Below are 24,368 nucleotides of genomic sequence, written 5' to 3'. Positions count from 1 at the left end.
TGGATTAGGAGAGACTGATTTTGATTAACGCAGACTGTTCTTGGAGTGTTGCGCTTTCTTAGTCTGGGTGTTCAGGACTTCCTGTCTTCTGCACTGTTACTTTTGCCCCTTCCTGTTGTGCAAGTGGTAAAATCTTTGGGGATTAACAAAGCCTTAGGCATTAGATGTTCTAGATTGCCCCAGCCTGGAATGAATAATAAGCTCGTTTCTGCTCTTGAGAACTGTTACTTTGCTTTTTTTTCTTTATGGCTGCCAAAAGCTAGGGAGACTGTGTAAGCAGTGCTGTCTTTGTAAGTAGAAGGAAGAGATGTCCAAAATATGGAATAATGCCAACATCCTAAGTGCATGAAGTTGTGGAGGGTTTTTTTGTTGGGTTTTTGTTGTTTTTCTTAAAGTACTGGGCAATTTAGGCAGAAATGTGGCTATCTATTGGTAGCAACTGCATCCTTAAAAATGGAACACAGGCTCTTAGTTTTCTCAATCATTGTAATTGGGGGGATGATGATGGGGGGATATTGAGATAACTTTTGCTAACCATTGATCGTATCCTCATGCAAGAAGTAGCTCCTGGTCGTGGGCATAAAGTGGATGGCTCCAGAACTATAAACAGAATTAAGGTAGGGCTAAACAGCATGGCAGTAGCTAATAGCAGAAAGTACAGTTGGATGACGGGCGCTCTCATGGTCTCAGCAGTTCATGGTGTGCTGGAAAGATGATCTACACGTGCCATGACAAGTCTGTCTTGATTTTATCCCCCCCCCCCCCCCCCCCCCCCCCCCCTTTTTTTCCCCCCTATTTGCCAAACTGTCACAAACCAATGAAGAATCACTTTGTGGCCTGGCTTTAGGATAGTGCTTTTAGGCTAGATCTAAAGAAGTTCTACGTATGTCATCAGGGAAACAGAGATTACTTTTGCTCTTAAATCTTTCAAGTGGAGGGATTTTTAGAGGTCGATCTCTACAGTCATTCTCTTACCATGTAAGAACTAGCTTTGCTCTTTCTAGTAAAAGGCAGCCCTAGCTCCTCCCTCCGAGCTGATTCAGCTCACGGACCTTGCAAGAAGAAAGCATTTTTGCTGAATTAGCTCTTAGCAGTGTGACAGGTTTCAAGGCCGGCTGGAGGAAGGAGCAGAGCAGGACCTTGCTCCTTTTAGCAGCGGTAAGGCCGTGCGCACGATTTCCTAGGTGGGAGTTCACCTGCAAGCAACTGATTGTAAAATTCATTTTACTAATACACTGTTATATGCTTCAAGTGAAAGAGATACACACGACACTCATCTCCCATTCATTTATTCACATTTTCCATGGATTTTTGTACACTTCCTCAATGTATGAGAACTAATGAAAACATTGTTACATGACAAGTTATGTGAAACTTAAGTATCCACTGAAAAATTCAGAGCAGTTTGAAATCTATTAACAATTACCAAATCGTCACATTCAGCATTTTCATTGGATTTATACTAGCTCATGCCACTTGAAATTGTTTAATGTTAGTTAATTTCTGCACACAGGCACCAGCTACAAAATTTTAGCAAATGCAAATAAGTTAAGGCATCAGAAAGAAAGTCTTTAAGGACATTTTAAATGTTACAGTGCTGCAAAGGGAGCTGAAGTTCTTAATTGTAAAGCTTACCTCCCAATTGGTTTACTTTCTACATGTTTGTTTGAACTGTAAATTTAATTTAAACTTCCACATCAACCAAAGGGCATTAAGGAACACGCTGTTGTGCTCCCAAATAGATAATTTTAAGTACATTACAAAAAAAAACCCCTGCATATAGCAATTTAATATTTTAAAATAAAATTTAAACCAACTGTAATAGTCTCCCTTACAAATGATTCTGATAATTAAAAGAAGCAGAGATCTTGAGTTTTCTGTTTTGGGGAGGGGAGAGGGAAAGGAAAGATTTCTAAGCAGCTGAAACTTCAATATTACAGCAGTAGGAAGAATGCACAATCCGTAAGACACTCCAACACCTATGTACAGCTGAAACGGTGAAGGCATTAACTCAACTTAGGGAGGAAGCTTCCATCTTTAACATCAGGTGTCCGATATCCAGCTGTTAAATATATTAAGGACCTACCAAGATACAGGAATACTGCATTGAGTTGGAATTCTGAGCAAAATTCCTTCCTTGTATAGCATGTGCCACTTTGTTACAAAGGCATTAGTGTATTGATTTCTATGCTCTCCACTAACTTTTGCTTTTAACTCATTTTAGGTCTTTATGTATTTCTATTTCTCTGGCCTTGTACAGTATTTATGTACTTTAATATTTCTTAAATAGAAATGGAAGCATCATCAATTTTTTTTTTTTTTTATAACAGTACTGGAGAAGGGTTGTGCTTTATGACTGAACACCAAGTGAAAAGTGCATGACTGACTTTTCCTGCTTCACAGTCCAGATAACTGCAGGGTCACTATGAATGACCAAAATCTTTAATTTGCAGTAAAACTCTTCCCTGTTCTTTTAGTGGCAATTTTCCCCGTGTAAAAATGATTACAATCGTAGGTTTATGCATAATTTGATATTCTAATTAACACAGATTCCAAGTATATACCTTCCCCGGCTTTACTGATAAATACATACGTTGCTAAAAAATTAAGGTGTCTCATCTCAGTTAGTCTTTCCCCCAGCTAAGAGAAGATATTACTTGCTACCATGGATACTGTAAGGATTAATTTTTCCAACACAATTTATTATTATTCTACTTATTTTTCCTTAGGCTCCGTGCTCACCCTCAGAATGTCCACCCTTGAAAATATGACAGAGATGCGCTAGTTTCAGTTTGCCAGCTTTAGAAGCGGGCCAAATACACATATGCAAAACCCCAAGACTGCCTCACTTCGGAGGCAAATCGTATGGATACATAGAAGTTTGGTTTCCCTCTCACTCATTTAAGTTAATTGGTCCACATTGCAATGGATGAAGAAGCAGCTACATATCCTTGAGCGTTTGGAAGTAAACAAGCACAAACCCAGGACCGCCGATACAATCTGTACGGAGTTGCTCTTAAAGGTGGACACGTAACAAATCTGCTCACCCCATCCAGCACTCTAGTCTATAAACCCTGCTGCACGGACACATGTTTAAGATGCTACAGTCAAATGACAAATGCAAAATTAACTGAGCCCTTGGACATTAAACCTGAGCCTGCAATAAGCTTTCAGCAGTGTTCTGCTTTTCATTCATACATAATTAACAGGCAAGCCTTCAACTTTTGGCCTCCAATTTAGGTATCAGCAAGACTTTTTTTTTAAAAAAAAAAAAAAAACAAACAACAAAAAAACCCCCACATCATTATTTTGAGGAAAGTAACATCACTCACTTTTAACGGTTAAGTACGGAGCCAGATGAAAAAAAAAAAAAAAAAAAAGGCACTGGTTTATATTTCAAATAATAGCTGAAATCATATCTCAGCTTCCTTTACACTCAAGTGTTAAAAATGCAATTCCTGTCACATCAGTGTAGCTGAAATCTGAAGGCCTTTGTTTCTGAACTTTGGTCAAGAGGGCTATAGATGCTATAAAGGTTTTCCTCCTTTTAGTTAAGAGGGGAAAAAAAGGCCATAGCCTGAATTGTGCAGTGAATGAGGACTAAAGGCAGCCGTCTGTCCCCGCACAGAGAGCAGCAGGGAGCAGGGAAGATGTGCTGCACCTCATCAAATGGTGCTACTACTTTTTCCCCACCCACAGGATGCCACTATTGTGGATTTCCAGCTCCCCTGTGAGAATTGCATCATGCTGCTTTTTTTTTTAAATGGGATTTTCTTTTTTTTTTTTCCCCCCTCCTCTGTGCTGCATTAGCCGGAGACAGGTTGGGATGTTTCTTCCATCTCCCCAGAGCTGCTCAGTGTGACAGATCAGAGGACAGTTCAAGTTTAATATTAAACACCTAGCTCTTGGATAGTTTCTAGAGCTGGAAGCAAAGCAGAAAAACAATTGTTATGGAAGGAGTTTCCAGCAAACAAGATTCAAAAAAAGGAAAATAATAAATAACCAAGGAAGGTCTGCTAAAGCTGAGATAGAAGTTGACAACAGAATGATGTTCTGATCCACAAATTATTGCCACATAGTTAATTTTAACACAGCTGAAAAATAAGTTATAGCTTAACCCAGTGCTCCCTACTTTTGCGACAGAAAGCTTGTCCTAAAGCTGCGAACTACTGCTTTACTTAACATAATGCAGTAAAGCACTGTAGTTCTAGCCCACGGGAAAAATTACTCACACACACATATTTATGCGTGTATTCTTGGTAATGGCCAGAGGCAATACAAAGATCTATAAAAATCCTGAAATTTGTTTGTGAAAAGAGAGATCTTCAGAAAAGTACTAGTAGCAAGACGAGTACGCTTAGAACTCTGCCTCTGCTGGGTTTCAGTTTCAGCCCAAGGGACCAGGGAGGAATACCTTGGAGGGACCATAATGGAAGTGCAACCCTTTGCCTCTGACTGGGCAGCAGTCAGTGAACGCCAGCTGTGGTTGTGGTCCAAGATAAACAGTCTTCCAGTTGTCTGCTTGTACTATTGCACATTATTAGCTTGTTGCTACAGTAAGAACAGAACTGACAGTTCTTCTCTAAGAAACACTACTGTCAACAAGACTACACAAGCAAGTTTTCTTTTAAATAGCTGGAGATGCAGTCTCCAAGTCCCAACAAGCACATGAGTCTGTAAGAGTTAAAACACAGTACAATATATAGTATCACTGTTGTTGGGGTACACTGTTGTCACCGACAGTTTGAAAGATCAGTCTCACCAGAATATGACAGACCAATTAAAATTAAAAATCTGGAGTCTAGAAACAGTTTCAACAGTTAAAACTTCAACACCCTCCCTTCTGAAAACAGGAGGCTGTTGCATTGCACCGCAGGCTGTGAGGAAGCTCTGGTACCATATTTTTGTACTCTGATTCCAGTCCATTCGGTCAAATCGACCAGTGTTAAAAACATGCTTTAATTTAAATCAATGTGCTTTATCCAGAAGAGGTCCTGCACTTAAATATTGAAAAATGAGGGAGCACAGTCCAACACTTGTGTTCTATTAAAGCTTTTATTAGCTAGTTTAGCTTTTCCTCACAGAATTTTTCCAGAATTCCTGTAACAGTTCTTAATATCAGAGTAGAGAGTTAAGTGTTCAAGTGAAGTTACGGAAGAAAAGAAGAGCAGCAGCAGTTTGGCAATAATTCCTCAAATCACTGACTGCAACTTATTTAAGCCTCCTTTTTCTCCAGTAAGATTTTGTGCAACTCATCTGCATCCTCACTTGTTTTCACCCTTATTAACATAGTGACAGGAACAGTTGGATTCTTCTCATCAATCGGTGGATTAGGAACACAAACTATAAGAACATTGTTTTTTCCGGTTCTTGTACATGGCATCTTGGGTGGAATTAGAACATTCAACAGTATGTTTCCTGCACGTGAGGAGGAAAAAAATTACAGTTAGCCATTTTTCAGCTTTTGCAGCAATACAGATGTTAGTATACTTACTAAATAGGGATTTTAAGTTTGTGTTTGGAAGGAAGGCAATTCACAAATGTCATATACACTTGTCTTATTCTTCCCTAAACATCTGGTCATGGCCACTGTTCTCACAGATTTCTCTCCTCATTAGGAATGAGGAAATCTCTGAAAATACTGGGTCCTCCTTTTTTAAAGGGAGGAGTCTGAAGAATACCAAATTATAGTAGGGGCACACAGGGGAAAGGGAAGGGGACAAGGGAGGAGTAGCAAATGAGGACTCCAGTCACAGTGCTCAGTTGATGCTTATGCAAGTTACTTATTCTGACCATCAAGCACAGTTCATAAGCAGAAGCAAAAAGTTAGCTTTAACACACATACAGACATGTTAATCTAAAATTGGACAAACTGTGGTAGAATAAGTACTTTGTAGCCTCAAATCGTACAACACTTCTGATGTGGTCTACCACCACGTGACTAATAACAGCTCTATGTCAACTTGTTAAATTATGCAGCGAGTTTGACAGCTTCAGTATTAGTCGTCTATTAAAACAGTTGCAAACAAACTCAAATCTGCTTCCACGGAAGATGCACACATTTTGTAAACCTGGTAAATAGTTCAGAACACGGTAGTAGTATTTAGGGAAAAGTCAGTCTTCGCCTTCCTTTCCAGTTCAGTTTTTCCACACAGTGAGATTTTAGGAAAGGATTATAGCACTGTGTGAAGATAGCAAAAAGGAAAGTGTGCATCACTATGACTGCAGCAGCTTCTAGAAACCAATGCTTGGAAACACCAAGCTGAAATGTCTTAGTGTATGAGCTGAAGAAAAAGGAAAGATTTCCTAATACATCACCTCAGGTGAAGGTAGAGGGAAAGTAAATCAACATCATGAAAATTAGCATCAGCTGAGTGAAAATCAAGACTTGCATTAAAGAGCAGGTAACTTGGAAAAACCAAGTTTTCATCTGCTCTATTCAACACATTCAAATCCCCAAGGAAAAGCTGAAAGCACTGACAACTCTGCCATACATCTGCCTTCAGGTTTATTGCTAAGAACTGCCCTGTATCTGGCAAACCCTGTCTCCACTGAAAGAAGTTAATGATTTAGAAATGACTAACACAGAAATCCCAATCTCACCAGGTCTTTGAAAACTGCCCCTTAACAGGCCTGCAGAGGCTTCATACAGGCTTGCTCGACTGCAAGCGAGGCAAGATTTACCGATGGCCTACAGCGCAGCATGGCTTTACTCCTCAGGTCTTCTATAAGCCTACTTATTCTATTTTACAGAAGTTGTCAAGTGCATGTGAACCCCACATGCAAGTTTGTTGAAATTAGGTACTGAAGTGTAGCAAAGTTTCTCAACTATGAATATCAAAACATGGATTTGCACAGTTTGAGTGTGTAAACACTCTTCAGCCAGAACATTACACCTTAAAAACTTTTAACACAGCAAGTCCTCCTAACTTCTAAAACCAAAGAAACAGTTGGGGTTTTTTTCTCTTTAATTAGCTGTATGTGTTAACATTCATCTCAAAAGATATTCTGAGGAACTATCACACTACAGGTTACTCTAATTCTGTAGAGTCAACCCACCATTTGTGATCCAACTGAAGTTAGCTAAACCAGAGTTCAACAGCTGGACTTCAGCATGCATTTTAAGAGCAATGATACAGCAAAATCCTGCATGCCTGATCTATATAACACTCCCCTGTACCTCCAGGTGCAACAGGTGCCTGCCCACATGGCCAACTATTTACATACTCAGGATGAATTGCAGGCAAATGACAGTTGGCCTGCACCTTAGCACAAAATGTGCTCCTCTTCATTCATCACACCTGATACATGTATACTTCATTGTGGATCTTAAGCCACACTTCAAAGCCACTCAACAAGTCAGGGATGGAGAAAAGCTATTTAAAAAGGCAGGGGGAGGAATACCCAAACATACACCATAACCTTTTACTTCCTTGCACTGCTTCATGTGCACTATTTGGTAATACTCATTAGGGGCATCCAATTCCTTGTTCAACACTTGAAATGTAAAAAAAGAAAAAAGTAGAAAGGTTTTCACTAATTGCATCTTATGATGTGTAACAATAAAAATCCTAATGCTTATCAGGGAATTTCACATCGAGACCTGCTACTAGAAGAAATATACTTACCTAAATTGGTATCTGCTCGGACTAGGAGTTGAGTTTTTTCATTTCCTGCTGGTTTTAAGTGTAATGTTCCTACACCTTTTTCTTTAAATTCATTATCCTTTTTGTAGAACAGTTTGCACCTGTGCAAAAGAACAACCCCAGCAACCCAAAACAAACTTGTTTGTGCAGATACGTAAAGATTAAATACAAAGATATCTCCCAAGTACACACACACACACACATATGTATACACCCGACTCACAGTAAGCCAATAGTTTTAACAATAATCAGGAGTTAACATGCTGCGAGTAGCATAAATCTTTATTCTTCTTGACCTTCTTTCATGTGCTAACCGATAGTACTTCCAGTTCAGAAAGTGAATTATTTCTTTCAGTATGGAAATGACAAACATATTACTTTCAGGGAAAAGTAAAATGCACAGCAACCTGTGCTCAGGGTCTATACGGAGTAATAACTGTAAGCTACGGTTTAAAAACACTAATTCCAAAACCATGAGAACTTGCTGTATCATTCTGAAGTTATAATAGGACTTCTATGTAAAATTTAAGAACATTTTTTAAGTGAAGCTCTAATAAACCTAATGCCATTCTTCATAAATTAGCACGTACCTTCTCTCAGATAAAGCAAATAACTTTTTGTAGAAGGACAAATTCTGTGCTAAATGTTAAGCAGACATGCGATTACTTGGACTACTGAACATGCTTTGAAAAACTTCTTCTAGTAGAGGTAGTCTCACTCAGAAGTACAACTTGTTCGCTCCTTCATACAACAATCAGCATTTCTCAACTGCAGAGTCTTAATTTAGGCTATGCAAATAGCTGAGCACCTGACTGATTTTTCAGAAGTACAGTATGTTATTTCTGTGGTACAAGCCCTACAATTTAAACTCACAAAACCTGATGAAGGCAGAAAACATCATCTGCATTTGTAAAAAACTGATTGCAAAGCAGAACACGAACGAGCTATCAGTGCTGTGTCCACAACACATAAGAATTTTAGTTAAGATCTTAACACGTTTTTTGTCTGGAATTAAATTTTTAACTTTAATGGAACTTCATAGTCTACATGGCTTCCTAACAAGCTTTATTAACTAGGAAGTCAAGAACATATACGTCATTAATTATGCACTGCAGTGGTGAAGCATAGCAGTATGTAGATATGAATTTTATTCTCAAAGTTGTAATTCTATTCACTATTCCAAACTGAAGTCACTTACTTCTTCGAGTAGAAAGCATCATCCTCTTTTATTTCATTAACAATGACTTTTGGTGGCTCTTCTTCCTCCTCTTCTCCTCCTTTAAATAAAAAGTTTTAATACATTAATGTTGTAAGCATATAACCTGGAAGGTATTTTTGGCATTGTATTAGAACTAGTTTATGCATGCTGTATTTGACATATACGTGTGTAGCCTGTCAATGATATAAATGTGTTTTAGCAATCAATGTGGGCTCTGAAGCAACTTCGTCTACAGAAAAGAACTCTTTTTCTTTTCATTCAGCCACACCCCTCAAGCAACTTTATGCTCTTCTTCAATTTAAATGGCATGAAAATACCCAACCCCCACCAAACAATCAAAACCAAAAAATGCAAAGCTTAACAAGTCAAACTTAAGTCAAAACCTTCTGTCAGGGGGAAAACAGTTATAACCTTTCAAAGAATAGTCTCCACAAACGGATCCAGGTAAAGTGTAATAAATACTTCCGACAGCCAAGTTTAACTTGGGGGAAGAGTAATCAGTTGCAGGAATGGCAGCCAAGAGAAGGTGGCAGGATTATGCCTTTCCAGTCCCTCATCTGCTAGGATTTCTATCAGTTTACTGTACCCAGCTTAGCTAAATAGCAGAGTAAAGCTGTCAGGCAGTATGCAACTTTTTTGGCCTTACAGTCTTGTAAGAAAGATGTATGAAATTGTTCCACATCTTGCGCATTTTACTGAGGGATCTCTTGATCAACCTATCGGAAAAGCAGCAGGACTGAAATGTCCTGCAGGCTCAAAGATGAACATACCAGTTGCTTTAGATTTCATCATTTCAGGTCTTGTATTCAGCTAAAGAATCATACTCTATTACAGAAAGTATAAATCTGACAAACACATAGGTTTTGATAACAATATACGTTTAGTTATACTTAAACGGTATGCAAGACTGAGATATTTCCAGATTAGCGGCACAGGTTTGCACTTTCAAATTCAAGAACAATTATGATCTAGTTCAACTTAGTATTATTTCATCTTTGCAGTATTCTTAAGTCACATTCACAGCTTACCATTAAAATCGTTGTTTTAAATAGAATTTACCTTTATCATCGCTATTGCCACTTTCTGTCTGACTTTCCAATACATTGGTGGATACTGCAGTGACAGACTTGGCCTGGTTTGCATCTTTTCCAAACAAACCTGAATTCCCAGGAGAAAATGAGAAACTACTAAGTGTTCCTGAACCAAGGGAACCCAAAACAGAACTGTCGACACTCTTGCCAAAATTAAATGAGACTGTTGATGTAGCTCCTAACGATGGGTCTTTTTTTTCAGATGCAGCTTCAGGTTTTTTGTCCAAGGTATCCTCAGTTTTGTTGTTGTTGTTAAACAGAAAAGTTGATCCTTGCTGTAGCTTTGAATTCCCAAACGTAGAAACAGACTGAGCGCCACGTGTCTTGTTGCTTTCGTTTTCAGAGCCGCTATCACTACTACTTCCATGTTGCTGTTCAATATTTGCTAAATATTTCTCATAGTCTCTAAAGATGGGTGTCAGGTCACATAGTGGGTTTGTGTTTACATGCTTAACTATCCAGTCACGCACAGAACAGTTTAAAGCTGCTAACTGTTTGTGGTAAATGCTAGAGCTACAAACTTTATTTTGAGCATAGCCAGATGAGGATGGTTGACTGCCACCATTAGCTTTTGGGCTTGCAGCCTTTTTCTCAGTAAATGCAGTAGTAGTAGGGCCATTTGACATTGTGGATCCTATTAGAAGAAAAACATGAAAAACATGGTTTAGAACTTTTTTTTTTCCCCAGAAAGCACAGCTGTCATAAAAACTTAAACTAAACGTTCTCAATATTTCTTTAGCAAATCACACATTCTTGCTCAGTTAGGTACCTTGTCTTTTATCACAACACTGTGTACCAGATACTGTGGTACAAGTAAACAGACAATGCTGTGAAACAGACCTAAGCTCACCAAGTTTAGACAAGTCAGTTAGTTCAGGGATAGACAAAGCAGATGGAGCACACAGTTGTATGAAAAAAAAAATCCAAAGAAATCTTACAGAATAACATTAAAAAAAAAAAAGGTTTTGTATTTCACCAAAACCCCAAAATCTTAATTAAAGCTTTACCAAGCTGTAACAGTGTCCTGGTTTCGGCTGGGATAGAGTTAATTTTCTTCCTAGTAGCAGGCATAGTGCTCTGTTTTGGATTTAGTAGGAGAAGAATGTTGATAACACACTGATGTTTTTAGTTGTTGCTAAGTACTGCTTATGCTAGTCAAGGACTTTTCAGCTTCCCATGCTCTGCCAGGTACACAAGAAACTGGGAGGCGGCACAGCCAGGACAGTTGATCCAAACTGCCCAAAGGGCTATTCCATACCATATGACGTCATGCTCAGTATATAAACTGGGAGGGTTGGCTGGGGAGCAGCAATCGCTGCTCAGGAACTGTCTGGGTATCAGCTGGCGGGTGGTGAGCAATTGCATTGTGCATCACTTGCTTTGTATATTATTATTTTATTGTTACTATTACCATTACTATTTTACTTTATTTCAATTATTAAACTGTTCTTATCTCAACCCAGGAGTGTTTCTCACTCTTACTCCTCTGATTCTCTCCCCCATCCCATCGGGGTATGGGGAGTGAGCGAGCGGCTGCGTGGTGCTTAACTGCTGGCTGAGGCTAAACCACAACAAACAGTTATTAAAACAAAATACTCAGTTATCTCTTGCTACTTGCGCTTTAAAAAACTCCAAACACACTAGCCCATGATTTTTGGTTTTGAGTGGTTTCTGTATAAAAAAAACATAATAAGCAAATTAAGAAAATCCTCATTAAATATTTAAGTTTCTCCTAATTTAGTTAAGCTCACTGAAATCTAAGTTACTCCAAACTCCACTATTTCTATTCTGTGGCATGCTTACTCTAAAACATTGTGGCACGGTTAGCATTTCTGCATCTCCGACACAAAGGGATAGAGCTAATATTCTTCAGGGACTACCAAAGCATGAGACTAGAGTTAGATTTGCCAAAATATTTCAAGTGTCTTAAAATGTAGGTATAAATGTAAGAGATAAAATTCTAGTAAGACTGTTTGCAATGTAAGATGTACAGGGAAAAAAGGTTAAGACTTTAGCAATGCAGCATATTTACCAAGAACTGCAAAAAATACAGAAACAAGACCTTATTAAAAAAAACCCACAAACAAAAAACAAACACACCAAGAAACTGCAGTTCTACTAAATGGACATTTTCCATTAGCATTTTTTTTTTAATTAAATTCAGATAATTGGGACAATTATTTAACTGGAACATGTTATCAGCTGCTTTATACTATTCGGAGAGCATCTAATGCCAATGTCTTCCATTCCCATTTGTGCCTATAAAGCTTTTACCTCCAGTTTTAGATCAAATATGAATTTAGTTTCCACCTCTTAAAACTGCATGCATTTGATAACTTGTCCCTCCAGCGGTCTAAAATCTTTTTAAGAAATCTTACAAAGAGGAATAAAGTTTCAAAACCTTAAAACAGAACTATAGGGTGGTTTGAATTTGCTTTTTCACTATTACAATAACCTTACAGATTTTTTGTCTGAATCTGTTGATAAATATGTATGCTTATTTAAAACTTACCAAATGCTGATTGTGTTTCAGAGGTGTTCTTTAAACTGCTGAAAGAAGGAGTGCTAGAGACACTACTGCTTCCATTAGACAACCCTTCTAAAGGCTTTATTCCTGCACTATCACCAAATCCGCTGAAGCCACCTCCTCCTTTTCCAGAAGGCAATATAAAGCCTTTAAACCCTTTAAAAGCTCCTCCACTTTCAGACTGGAGGAGGAAAGAAAAAAGAGAAGAAAAGAAAAGAAAGAAAGAAAAAAAAAAAGAGACAACCAGTTACATACATCATCTCCACAAAAATATTATCCCCACTTAATATTCTATTTATTTTACCCTGGTTCAGTGTGTCATTTCATGCATTATTCTAAGTCAGCTATGTAAACAAAGTTAATAGCTTCCTTATGACACACATTGCTACTACTTTTAAAGGACTCACATGTTCGGTATGAAAACAAACTAGATCTAGGAAGTGGATACAAGAAAGTTGTTCAGAGCAGCGGATGTGTTTGACTACCTATTTAGACATTCATAGCATCTTCTATTCTTTAAATAATTACACAGTAATATATAACTGCAGGCTTATTTTCAGGAACTTTTAGCATTTACAACTGCAGTTAAGAGTCCAGCACTTCAAGCCACTCATCAAAACAGCATACTTTGTAGTCACCTATGTAACATTTAAGTGATTTACCCAAAATATTCTAATGTGACTGATAGGAGAAACAAAGGTAGACTGTTCTTGATAAGATAATACATATGCTTTCTGCAGCTTTTTCAATAAATAGTTCTGAACGCTATCTTTACAACCATATTATTTTATGGTATAGTTTCTTACATGTTTTTAGAAGATACGGTGTGATTAACATGCAAATAGGCACTGCCACTTTTAGGTACTACATACAATGTCTTTTGAAGTAATGAGCACTTATTACTGTAAGTGGACTTTCAATGTCTCTGGAAAGCCATCAGAAGAGGAGAGTTGCTTCTGAGTTTCACCTGCTTTTGCCACTGAAGAAGTAGCAAAACTTGCCAATTTTAGGTTCTGTTCTAGTATCTGGCCTTGTGGGTATGGGCTCTTTTTTTATTTCCCTTTGTGCTTTACCTTTTCCAGTTCAGTCCTCTGTTTCTCACTTCTAGGCAGCTATTTTTATTCTCTCTTTGATCAGTCCTACCTACCTCTCTCTGGACATTCAAGTTAAACTGCAGTCTTTTTCTTTGCAGCATTCTGCTTGCTCCATTTAAGAACATCAGTAAATTTCAAGTTCACCTCTTTGTAAATATTTCACAGGTTTCTTATGCAACCTCAGCTGTCCTGCCATCTCTTCTGTTTTTTCTGCCTATCCTAGCTCTTCTTCCAGCTTTGATCTCTAACAGCTGACTCCCAGCCTCCTGACTATTTCTTCTACAATCATCTGGTCCCCTTTCTCAGCCAGTTCTGTTTGTCCCATTCCATTTGCTCCTGAATCCCTCCTGTTCAAGTTGCGGTTTATTTCTTGCATCACCTCTTGCTGGTACAATCCTTTAATTAACTGCATTGTCTACCACATTTGTGGTTAGAACTACTATAGGCCAAAGTGGGATAGGACAGCTTCCTCATTTACACTGCTTGGACAGCAGAAGGAAAAATCAAAAGCACAGGAGAAAACTATCTAGCTCCTAATTGTACCTAGTCGCATTCAATCCAAAAGCAATTTTGAGTGATGGTAAAATTTCTGTCCTATTTCTAACATGGCGCATGCCCTGTGGAAAGAATGTTTCATAGAAAGATATGTATGACAAAGCACCTGTCAGGGACTTTTGAAAGGACTACAATTTGGTTGGACTCGGTTAACGCTTTCACAGGGACTAAACCTGTAGCAAAGGCCAACTTCCTTTCAATTTTCCATTTGTTACTGCAAAGAGTAGGTGGCACTAAAGCTCTTCAGAGGGGAAAAAAAAAGTAGCAGCATTCTTAATGAAAGACATATTCATTCTCAGATCAGCTTAATATTTTGGCTTGTATTTATTTATTTATCATCTGCCTGAGACATCCCCCAGCCCTCCAGTATGGATAACTAGTAACTTCCGATTTCCAGGCTTCCATCTCTGCAAAGAATGAATCTGGAGCAGTTCAAATGCTATTTTACCCATCTGTAGAAGACAGCGCGTCTGAAACACTCTGCATTTACACTTCAAAAATACACATCTCTCTTCAGCCAATTGATGCTAGTATTACCCATTTTTCGTTCTAGCCTTATTCTTGCTATATGGAACAGTAAGCAAAAATTAATTTGCATGTATGAGCTGACTAGTTGCACATACCTTCTAAATGACAGCTTTATACAGTATTATTACAAGCCCAAATAAGTAAAAACCTGAGCACAGATTTCATATTTTGCAACTGAGTCAAATTACAACACTAATGCTCAGTAATTACCTCTGATCCAACATTTCGGCGCTTTGCTTTTTTAATAGCTCTATTCTTCAGGACTTCTTCGCTAGCTACGGAGAATGTTCCCACCTTTAAGAAGAAGTTATGGAATCATTAGTGAAATTCTCAGAATGCATAAAGTCATCATATTCTGAAGAGATGGCGGAGCTCAGCTTTTGAACACAACTGTAACACTTCTCCCTAACAAATAAGGGAAGAAGTTAAAAAAAAAAAAAAAAAACAAACCCAACCCACAAAACCCCAGAAAATATAGTACTGTGATTAGCTTGCCAGCTACTTGGACAATTAGTTGACATTTTCACAACTCTGTTGCTGTTGTTCTGCGTTACATTTCCTTTTGCGCAACCTCTTTTTATTGTACTGTTACAAACAATCTTCAGTTTGGAGAAGGTATATTGAGATGTATGCTGTAAGTCAATCTCCTGCAGTCTGCTGTAGTTCAAGTATTAGCAAATGTAGCTAATTACTACCGTGTAATAAATGAGGAAATTAAGTTTCCTTACATTCAAATTTCTGGAAGAGTACTGTCAGGTTTTTTTCCTCACATTTTATAGGCCTAAACAGTTAATATTTTTAGTAGCACAGAAGCTAGCACAGTTTGTTTAGAGGTAATAGATGAGCCATAAGTAAGCATGGGACACTAAACATAAAAATCTCTTTTTACAATCAGATGAAACATATCATTTGACCGTTTGCTTAATTCTTCTGGCTGCGTAGGGACATTTGGCTAAGCACTCCAAATTAACATATTTCTGAAATTAACTACTACTGACCTTTAAAAAAAAAAAGACACGAAGAAAAGTTATCTCAAGAAGTCAAAAACACTCTTCTTGTGAACTCAATAAATACCCCATCACACATTTGAAGAGTTCAAAAGCATTACGCGTTTTAACAAGCCTGGGGTTCCCTTTAAAAATGTAAAGTTCCTTTCCCCTGAGCTGCCGATGTCATTTTAACCGTTAAAAGCTGCTTTGCCATATGGTCTGCATATATTGGAAGCTTTATTAGGAAAAAAAAAAAAATCACTTATATAAAATTATCTTTAATTGCTACACTTTTAAGTAATTTTACTGTAGATTTGACCCACAAGATAAATAGCACATGTAAATAACTACCCTACTATCTGGGTGGGGGGGGTGGGTAAAGAGGGGGCAGGATCTAATGTATATCTTACCTCCTCAGCTTCATCCTCCTGATCCCAGTTTCTGTCAGTCAGTTCCTTCTCTGCAATTCTCTTTGCCATTTTTCCACACCTGTGTGGGGGAAAAAAAATGCATAGGATCAATTGCACAGAAATTAAATTCTAAGCAATAGTGATCTTCAATTTGTATTACTTACAACAAATAAAGGGAATCAGAGTTCATACAGAAGTAGGTCAAAATTGGAATGACAGTTGAAAAACAAGTGTTTCTAACAACTGTTGTGGCAACAACAATCAATAACACTTGAGATTAAAGTTCTGGTGATAAGCTATATTTGATATAAATTTAGAGCAACAATGGAAACATGCAGTTCAATTATGGGATGAGTTTTCTTTAGCAGAAATGCTGGCTAGAGAAATTCCTTTCAGTCCCATAACCCATATACCTGGTCACCACTTACTCTGAAGGGCTGCAAAAAACAAAAATATGGAAAAAAGATCTGGTTAAAACATTCCATATTCCATTCCATCTTGCCTCAGGATACTTTTCTCTTGCTGCTTACATGGGTGAGTTGCTTTATAGCATCTAAAACAAATACCAGCGAGGACCTACTGAAGCAACTGGCCAGAAAGCCTGGGTGAGAATGAAGACAATGCTCTCCTACACAAAACAGGTTCAGTAGAATATTACTAATTAGAAATTTGAAAAGTTCTATTACAAATAAATCGGATTATTTTTCTTCCAAAGGAAGCATAAAGCCTATCACAGATTTTAGAGCAATTACTGTAAGCAGCCAATTGTCATTTTGCTAGTTATCCCCGAGATATAAAGGGAAATCAACTTTGGAGAAAGAATGTCTGTAACAGTTCTAACTTCCAATTTCCATTTTACTGAAGTACAACTTATCAGCTGTGTACAAAAACAAAGAATAAATCCAGCTATGATATTTTGTATCTGAAAGACTTGGCAAGCAATCACATTACTCAAATTTTATATGAAAAAGTTTTTTTACTAACTATGATGATATCATCTGACAGTAAACATGACAACTTTTCAAAGAAAAGATGTAGTTTTGTAGCAATTTAAGTCTCAAGCAAGCACAAAAATTAAAACTTAAAAAAACCCTCTTAGGTTTGTGATTAAGACCTGGCCAGACTAAAATTTAAAAAAAAAAAAAAAAAACCCAAACAAAAAACCAAACCACAAATCGTTGAATATCAGAGCTGAAAATGGTAACAATACATAGTTCCGGAACATCTCGTTTAGCTGATGAAATATTTTTAAACAGAACAGTAAATCCAGCTGCACAGCAGTCTTACAGAGATCACACGTCAAAGCCATGGATTTTGGTCTGACACACTTCACAAATAAGGTCAAGTTATTAGGATCTTTTGGAAGTACAGTGACAAAAGATTGTTTTGTGTAAACACTTTAAAACGCCCTAATCCACACTGTCCTGAAAGTAGAGGTCCTACCATGCCCTGCTTGATTCTCTGCAGACTTGGGAGCTATTTAAATCTAACCCATTGCAGGGGGGGGAATCTTTTTATAAAGTCATATTGGCTCCCCAGTCCAGTTTCCGATAAGGGTATGCAAACACTACCAACCAGAGGAAGACAAGACTGCATGTGTTTGGCAGCAGCCAGAGCTCAAATCTAGTAAAACCTAGAATTACACCACCAGATTCCACAGAAGATCAAATTGCCATTCTTAACCCAGCCACTGAAGCATGACAAGCACGACATTAACTAGAAAGCCTGTTCTGCAGTAATAGAAGGGGGATAGACCTGTTAGCCTTAGGCTCCAGGTTATTTGCACCTACCTGTGTTTACACCTTTCTCTACATCAATACTCAAAACAGGAGCAGACAACAGAATCTAAAATACATGAAGACAGGAGGAAGAGAATTCTAGACACATTTTCTAACCTGTGAAACACGAAGCAACACAAAACCACCTCCATCTGATACTCACAACCTTCAAGAAGTTTTTCTAGCAAATGGTCTGAAGAGTTTGAGATGGGAGTATTTTGAGAAACAGCTCTTTTTATTTAAAAAAAACAAACCACCACAATATAGATGTTTTATTGAACTAGAACTACTAAAACCCACCTAGTAACTACAGCTGCCCTATTTAACGCAGCATTTTGAGAACAAGACTTAGCTTTAACACTTGCCTTCCACGATATCACCTATCTACTGTAAGGCTACGAAACTTGCACTATTGGAGCGCCCGACCTAAAATCAGGCGGCAAAAGAAGTCACCGGTATCTCATCATACTTGCAAGACTTAAGAGGTGCGGTGACGCACACCTAGCTCTGCAAACACTTTTCAGTCCCCAGCTGTGTGACGGAGCAGGAAATGCCTGCGGTATTTCAGGGTGCGCAGGGGCGGCGGAAGCCAGGCTGCCGCCTGGTAGCTGACCCACGTTCCTCCTTTCCTGAGAAGATCTTCGGTTTCGGCGTAGGCTCTTTCGGCTTAACATACAACGTCCCGCTTGCTTGCTTTCCAAAGGCCTAGCTGCAGTCCCCCGTAATATCTGAAGTTCCTCCCTCCCACCCCACGCACATCACAGGGTAGCTCCGCGCTTTTAAGCCACCTGGATGTGTTTCTGCCTCCCCGCCCCGGCGCAGCTCGCCAAAATGCCATCGCCCCCCAGCACCGCCAAGCAGGCCCTAGGCAGCCGGGAGGCTCCAAGGGTGAACTCCTTCCCGTCTCGGCATCTCCCCGGCTTGCAGTCCGCCCGTTTGAGGCCCGCGGGTGACATTTGCAGCCAGACCATCCCGCCTCCTCACTCCCGTTTCATCTCCACACGCTTTCTGGAGGGAAGGCGATGGCAGCGGCCGGCCCGGGCCCGGGCGGGGAGGCCTGCGGGGAGCCACCCGCCGGCGCCGGCACGCACGCACGGGGCCAGGCGCCCCGGGGGAGGCACCAGCTCCCCGGGAACGGGGACGATCTCCCTGCGGGGACGCCGGCACCTCCGCCCGCCCTCAGCACCCCACCCGGGCCGACTGCCGGCCTCAGCCCACCCCCGCGGCGTGCCCCGTTCCCTCCCGCGCACGCAGAAGGCACCAGGGCGGGCGATCCCGGGAAGGGCGGCGGGGGAGCGGAGCGGGGAGGAGCGAGCAGGCACTTACCCCCACGGGGGAGCCCCTCGCGGGCGCGGGGCAGCGGGGCCGGGCGGGCGGCTCTCCCCCGCAGTGCTGGGCTGCGGGGCCGAGGCTGCGGCTGCGGCGGGCGGGAGGCGGAGTCTGCTCACAGGCTGCCCGGGCCCGGAGCCCGCTCACCATCCCCCAGCCGGGCCCTCTGCCTCCGCGGCTAACCGGCGTCGCTTGACCCGCCGTCAGGCCGCCGCCATTTTGTCCCTCCTGAAAGACGGGGAAGAAATTGTGTTTTAAAAAAGAGAGAGGAACCGGCCGCCGCCGGCCCCGCCACCGGCCCCGCCGCGCATGCGCCACCTTCCTCCCGCGGCCGGCGCTGATGGAGGGGGGAGAGGGGCGGAGCCGGCGGCCCCGCGGCCGGCTCCTGAGGCGCGGATCACGTGGCCGCCGCAGCCCAATGGGCGAGCTCGCCTTGCCAACGGCCGGCCGGGCCGCGCATGCTCCCTGCGGAAGGCATGGGGTCTCGCGCCGGCCGTTCGAATTTTGGTCACGTGGCCGGCGCTGGGGGGAAGGAGGAGGAGGAGGAGGAGGCGGCGGCGGCGGCCGCCTAGTGTGAGGCGGCGGCGGGCTGCCGCGCTTCGCGGCTCAGAATTCGGCTGCCCGTGGTGGTGGAGGGGTGTCCAAGCCACGCGTGGCTGGCGGGCAGGGCGCATCCTGCGCTAGCGGTACCCGCCGCCTTCGGCCGGCCGGGCTGGCGGGCGGGCGCAGCTGCCGCTGACTGACGGGGCAGGGCCGGCCCCGGCCTGGCTTGCGGTGGGAGAAGTGGTTGTCTGCCAGGCTCCGTGCCTGACTGACCTATAAAGCCTTAGCTCGCGTGCAGCATCGCCCGCGGCCTTTTCTCCCTGCGGTATAATAATAGTACGTGGGATTAGTGCTAGTGCGAAGCGACCGGAGAGAAGGTAACGTTGAGAGCAGTTGACTCCCAAGCGTTTTTGCATCACGTACAGCAGACGTGCTGCCTTAGAACAGTAACAGCAAAAATGAAGGCAGTCAGAGTAAACCTGAAAGCTGCAGTTCTCCTGCCCTGTCTTTAGGTGCTAACTTACCGCTAACACGGTGCTACACTTGCAGGCTGAAACACCTTGACCTAAATTAAAAAAAAAAAAACTTTTTATAGAGAACTTGCTCTTCCAAAGCATATAGATTCATTAAATGGCAGGAAAAACAACAACAAAAAACCCTTTAGCAGTAGATAAGAGGCACGCTGTCGTGGTTTAACCCCAGGCAGCAACTAAGCACCACGCAGCCGCTCGCTCACTCCCCCTGCCCAGGGGGAGAGAATCGGAGGAGTAAGAGTGAGAACTCCTGGGTTGAAATAAGAACAGTTTAATAATTGAAATAAAATAAAATAGTAATGATAATAATAACAACATAATAATAACAGTAATACTAATATACAAAGCAAGCGATGCACAATGCAATTGCCTGCCGACCGATACCCAGACAGTTCCCAAGCAGCGATCGCTGCCCCCCCCGGGCCAGCTCCCCCCAGTTTATATACTGAGCATGACATCATATGGTATGGAACAGCCCTTTGGGCAGTTTGGATCAACTATTCTGGCTGTGCCCCCTCCCAGCTTCTTGTGCACCTGGCAGAGCATGGGAAGCTGAAAAGTCCTTGACCAGTGTAAGCAGTACTTAGCAACGACTAAAACATCAGTGTGTTATCAACATTCTTCTCCTACTAAATCCAAAACACAGCACTATGCCTGCTACTAGGAAGAAAATTAACTCTATCCCAGCCAACACCAGGACACACTGTTACTTACCGTATCTGGGACCTTAAAACTCCTGAGGCATAGACCTACTCCCCAGTTGCATTACCTAGTTTGAACCTTCAAACAGTGTAGTTTCACGACATGGGGTTCTTTCCGTATAAAATGTACAAATATTTTGAATGGTTTTCAGGTAATAATTTGGAAAACTCGTTTTACCTGCCCTCCCGGGATTTCAGATGCACTATGTTAAAATGTCTCACTGCGTTGATGGCATAAACCAGCATTAATGCCTTGAATTTAAAATTAAATGTTTCCTAAGTATTGCTTACTGTCAAAAATAGGACTGTGCCATTAAATATTTTTTTTAACTGGCACTCAGCTGGTTCAGATCCCCTTTATGTTTAGATCCCATCAGCGATTCCATGTGTTTTTAATATTCCCTTTAACATAGGAACATGAAAAAGATTCTCTTTTAGCCTTTTCTTTCATTGTCTATCTCGTAGCCCTTCTGAAAAGTTCTAGTCTTTTGCTTAAAAAATAAAATCCCTGAACTATCCCTATTACCTGTGCTAAATATCCCACCTATACTTGCTCTCCGGCAGGCCCCTAATAGTTTAAGGTTATCCTTTCCTAGAGTTTGGGTGCATTTTAGTTTGCCCCTTCATAGTTGCAGCAACAGTCAGAGATGCAGTCTTTAAAGAGAATTTCTAAAATAATTGCTCTTTTGTTAGCACAAATGATGCGTAAGGCTCTGTTTCTAACAAACACCGTGACACTACTGTCCGATCAAACCAGAATATATGTAATTTTTCAGAACCGTGTTCCCGGACTTTTCTCTCTAAGCCATGGAGGTTTCTCCCTGAATTTTGTGGTGTTTGGCATGTTTAGCTCCCAAATCTCAAAGTTGCTTCCTTCTGCAGGCAAGCTCTCTTGAGTTCCTATTTAGTGAGCGGCTTTTCCTCTGTAATTTTTAAAGACTGCCTTGGTGCTAGTATTTCCTGCTTGCTTTCCACTCCGTCCCTTTGAAATGTGGTAAGAACCGGTCTCATTCTGGCTGTAACTACTCTGGTATTCGGCCATTGTCTGACCTCTGCGGTTGCCGGGAGCTGTTCAATGCTGCTCCGTTTGTAACCCTCCCAGGATACTTAGACTCTGCATAGAAGTTAGTCCTGCAAGGCCAGGCAGATAGCAGTACAACAATGAGTAGATAACCCTCATCCATCAGGTTTTGCATAACAATGCAGAAACGTTCCATGTTCTCCTGATGAGTTCTGGGTCAGTTGGCCAATTCTCGTCCCTCCCGAAGAATACACGCTTTTTAATTGTTCCTAGTAACTGTGTCGAGGCTCAGTGTAATACAAAACAGGGGCGTCTGTGGGTGAAGTCTGTACTATTTACCGGATATTTTGGGTTATCCGTGCTCAAAAATGCTGAGATGAGAATGAAACTGCGCAGCAAAAGACGATAAAGTGGTCAGTGAAACAAAAGTTGTACGTCTGCAGACTCCAGCAGGCAGGCATGGCTGCAGAAATACGACAGCAAAGAGCCTCAGGCATTCAGAGAATTCTGCAGTTTTAAGTAGACTTCATCTGTCCTGTCTTCGCCGGGTCACATTTTTTCCCCATTCCTTCTTTCATATTCTCTTCAGCTCAGTTTCCTTCAACTCCTGTCCCTTTTACCTTTTCCTGTGCCATGCCCCCTATATAGTCACTGTTGACTTTTTTCCCTGATTGTCTCGTTCTCTCCCTCCACATACAAAGATTACGCTTTTTCACTATTCCTTTGTTTTATAACCCATTTCTCTATCCTGTGCTCTTCTGAAGCACACTGCTTGCAAAACTCTGTAGGGTTAGTTTTCTGTGTTTGAGCAGCGCCTGCCACACAGAGGAGCCCCATTCTTGGTTGGGTTTCAAAGACAAACATAAAAGCAACTAAAAAGAGAATGCTGCAAAACACAGATTAAAGGGGTTTAGTTAAAAAGAAGGCATTTTCTTGAGGTCTTTATTATGGTCATGGTAGAATAGGATGATCTTACTTTTATGTCATCCTATAATATAAAAACAGAGATTCAACTTAGTGGAATACTACAGTCAGTCGGTGTTGAAAATTTAGAAATTGTTCAGATGAAGTGCAATTGGCCAGTAGAAATCCCTCCTGGTGGAAGGCAGTGACTTAGCTGATGCAACTGAAAAAAGTTTTAAGAATGAGCACATAACTTCATAAATTCCAGAAGGAAAATGAAAAGTGTATCACCTCAGAAATAAAACGAACAGACCCTCCACAAATGCAAGGTGTGGAATAACTGGTACAACAGAAGCAGGCTGGGGAGGCCTGGGTGTTTGTAGCAGACCACAAGCACTCTTTTGCAACGTTCTAAGAGAAATTAAGACTTAGAAGTTTACTAATGAGTAAAGTCAAATGATTACAAGCCCTCAGCTGAAATACTTTGTCCAGATTTGGGCAGTAAGCTTTCAGGTGGGTGCAAAATATCCACATGCGATCATAAAAGATTGTAACAGTGAAGAGCAGATGACCGATGAAGCAAAGTCAAAATAATTGTCAGTTTGATGAAGAAAAGTGAAGATTTGGGGGTTAAAGGATGATTTGTCCTCCAATATGTAGCCGGTTGTTAGAAAAATAATAAGACCTCCTTTATGTCAGTTGAAGGGATGAGTAAGTATATATAGACTTTATTTATAGCCAGGGAAAGTAGAAGCTGACATAAGAAATTCTGTAAGAACAATTAAGTATTGTTACAGGCTACCAAGGAAAAAGTGCTAGATATTCATCATTAGAACTTTTAATTGCAGGTTAATGACAAATATCTTCTAGTTACATTTTGTGTAATTTCTGGAGGTCTTGTCCAGCATTATCCTTCTATTGTATTTAGTTGAAGTGTACTTTGAGAAATTTCAAGGTACTGTGAGGATACACAGGTACACCTCCAGGCCAATCTGGTTGCAAAGCAAAATAATGTGTGTGACAACATAACCGTCAGAAGCAAAATGCCTATGCAAATGTTAAAATGAACAAACTTACACCAAAATGTATCAACTTCTGTTTCAGAAAGGGCATACTGATTAAGAAATCAATGGGAACATAGAGCATTTTCATACAAAATAACAAATTTCTAAGGACAACCCCCATGTCATTTATGCCAACAGTAGCTTTATTGCTGTATTGTCTTCCTACTTGCTTCTGGGTTTCTGTTAATTTTCTTCCAGCACGCTGTCAAAATACTGTACTCTGTGTTCTCTGAGTCAGGAACTTGTACAGCTTATTTACATGTGTAGTTTCACAGTGACGTTCACAGTGCTTCTTAAATAGATATATACATTATCAGTTTAGATTATGAAGTTTTTAGGATAGACATTATTTTTCATAGTTTTGTACAGCACCCAGCACGTTGGAATCCAGACAGAGGAAGTATTCATGTCTGCATAATAAGTACACATAAGAGTAT

At 40.8% G+C, this 24,368-nt stretch overlaps 1 protein-coding gene across 3 annotated transcripts; it reads right to left on the bottom strand.

Annotated features, from left to right (window-relative positions):
- Window positions 1–4,359: 4,359 nt before the first annotated feature.
- On the bottom strand, window positions 4,360–19,189 carry NUP50 (nucleoporin 50). Of its 3 annotated transcripts, none has more exons than XM_075715548.1 (8): window positions 19,164–19,189; window positions 16,060–16,138; window positions 14,871–14,954; window positions 12,469–12,664; window positions 9,925–10,590; window positions 8,845–8,923; window positions 7,629–7,747; window positions 4,360–5,418 (listed from the first exon to the last, which is right to left on the bottom strand). In XM_075715548.1, exons 2-8 carry the CDS (start codon window positions 16,126–16,128, stop codon window positions 5,216–5,218), a joined length of 1,416 nt encoding a protein of 471 aa, XP_075571663.1. In that variant the 5' UTR covers window positions 16,129–16,138; window positions 19,164–19,189; the 3' UTR covers window positions 4,360–5,215. The 3 variants fall into 3 exon arrangements, with proteins under 3 accessions (XP_075571663.1, XP_075571657.1, XP_075571670.1); XM_075715542.1 differs by lacking the exon at window positions 19,164–19,189 and adding an exon at window positions 18,339–18,567; XM_075715555.1 differs by lacking the exon at window positions 19,164–19,189 and adding an exon at window positions 16,488–16,503.
- Window positions 19,190–24,368: the final 5,179 nt, after the last annotated feature.

This window comes from Pelecanus crispus, chromosome 1 (assembly GCF_030463565.1).
Source record: "Pelecanus crispus isolate bPelCri1 chromosome 1, bPelCri1.pri, whole genome shotgun sequence".
Classification (NCBI taxonomy): Eukaryota; Metazoa; Chordata; class Aves; order Pelecaniformes; family Pelecanidae; genus Pelecanus; species Pelecanus crispus.
Note: the sequence above shows the minus strand (reverse complement) of the source record. Positions and strands in the feature narration are given on the sequence as shown.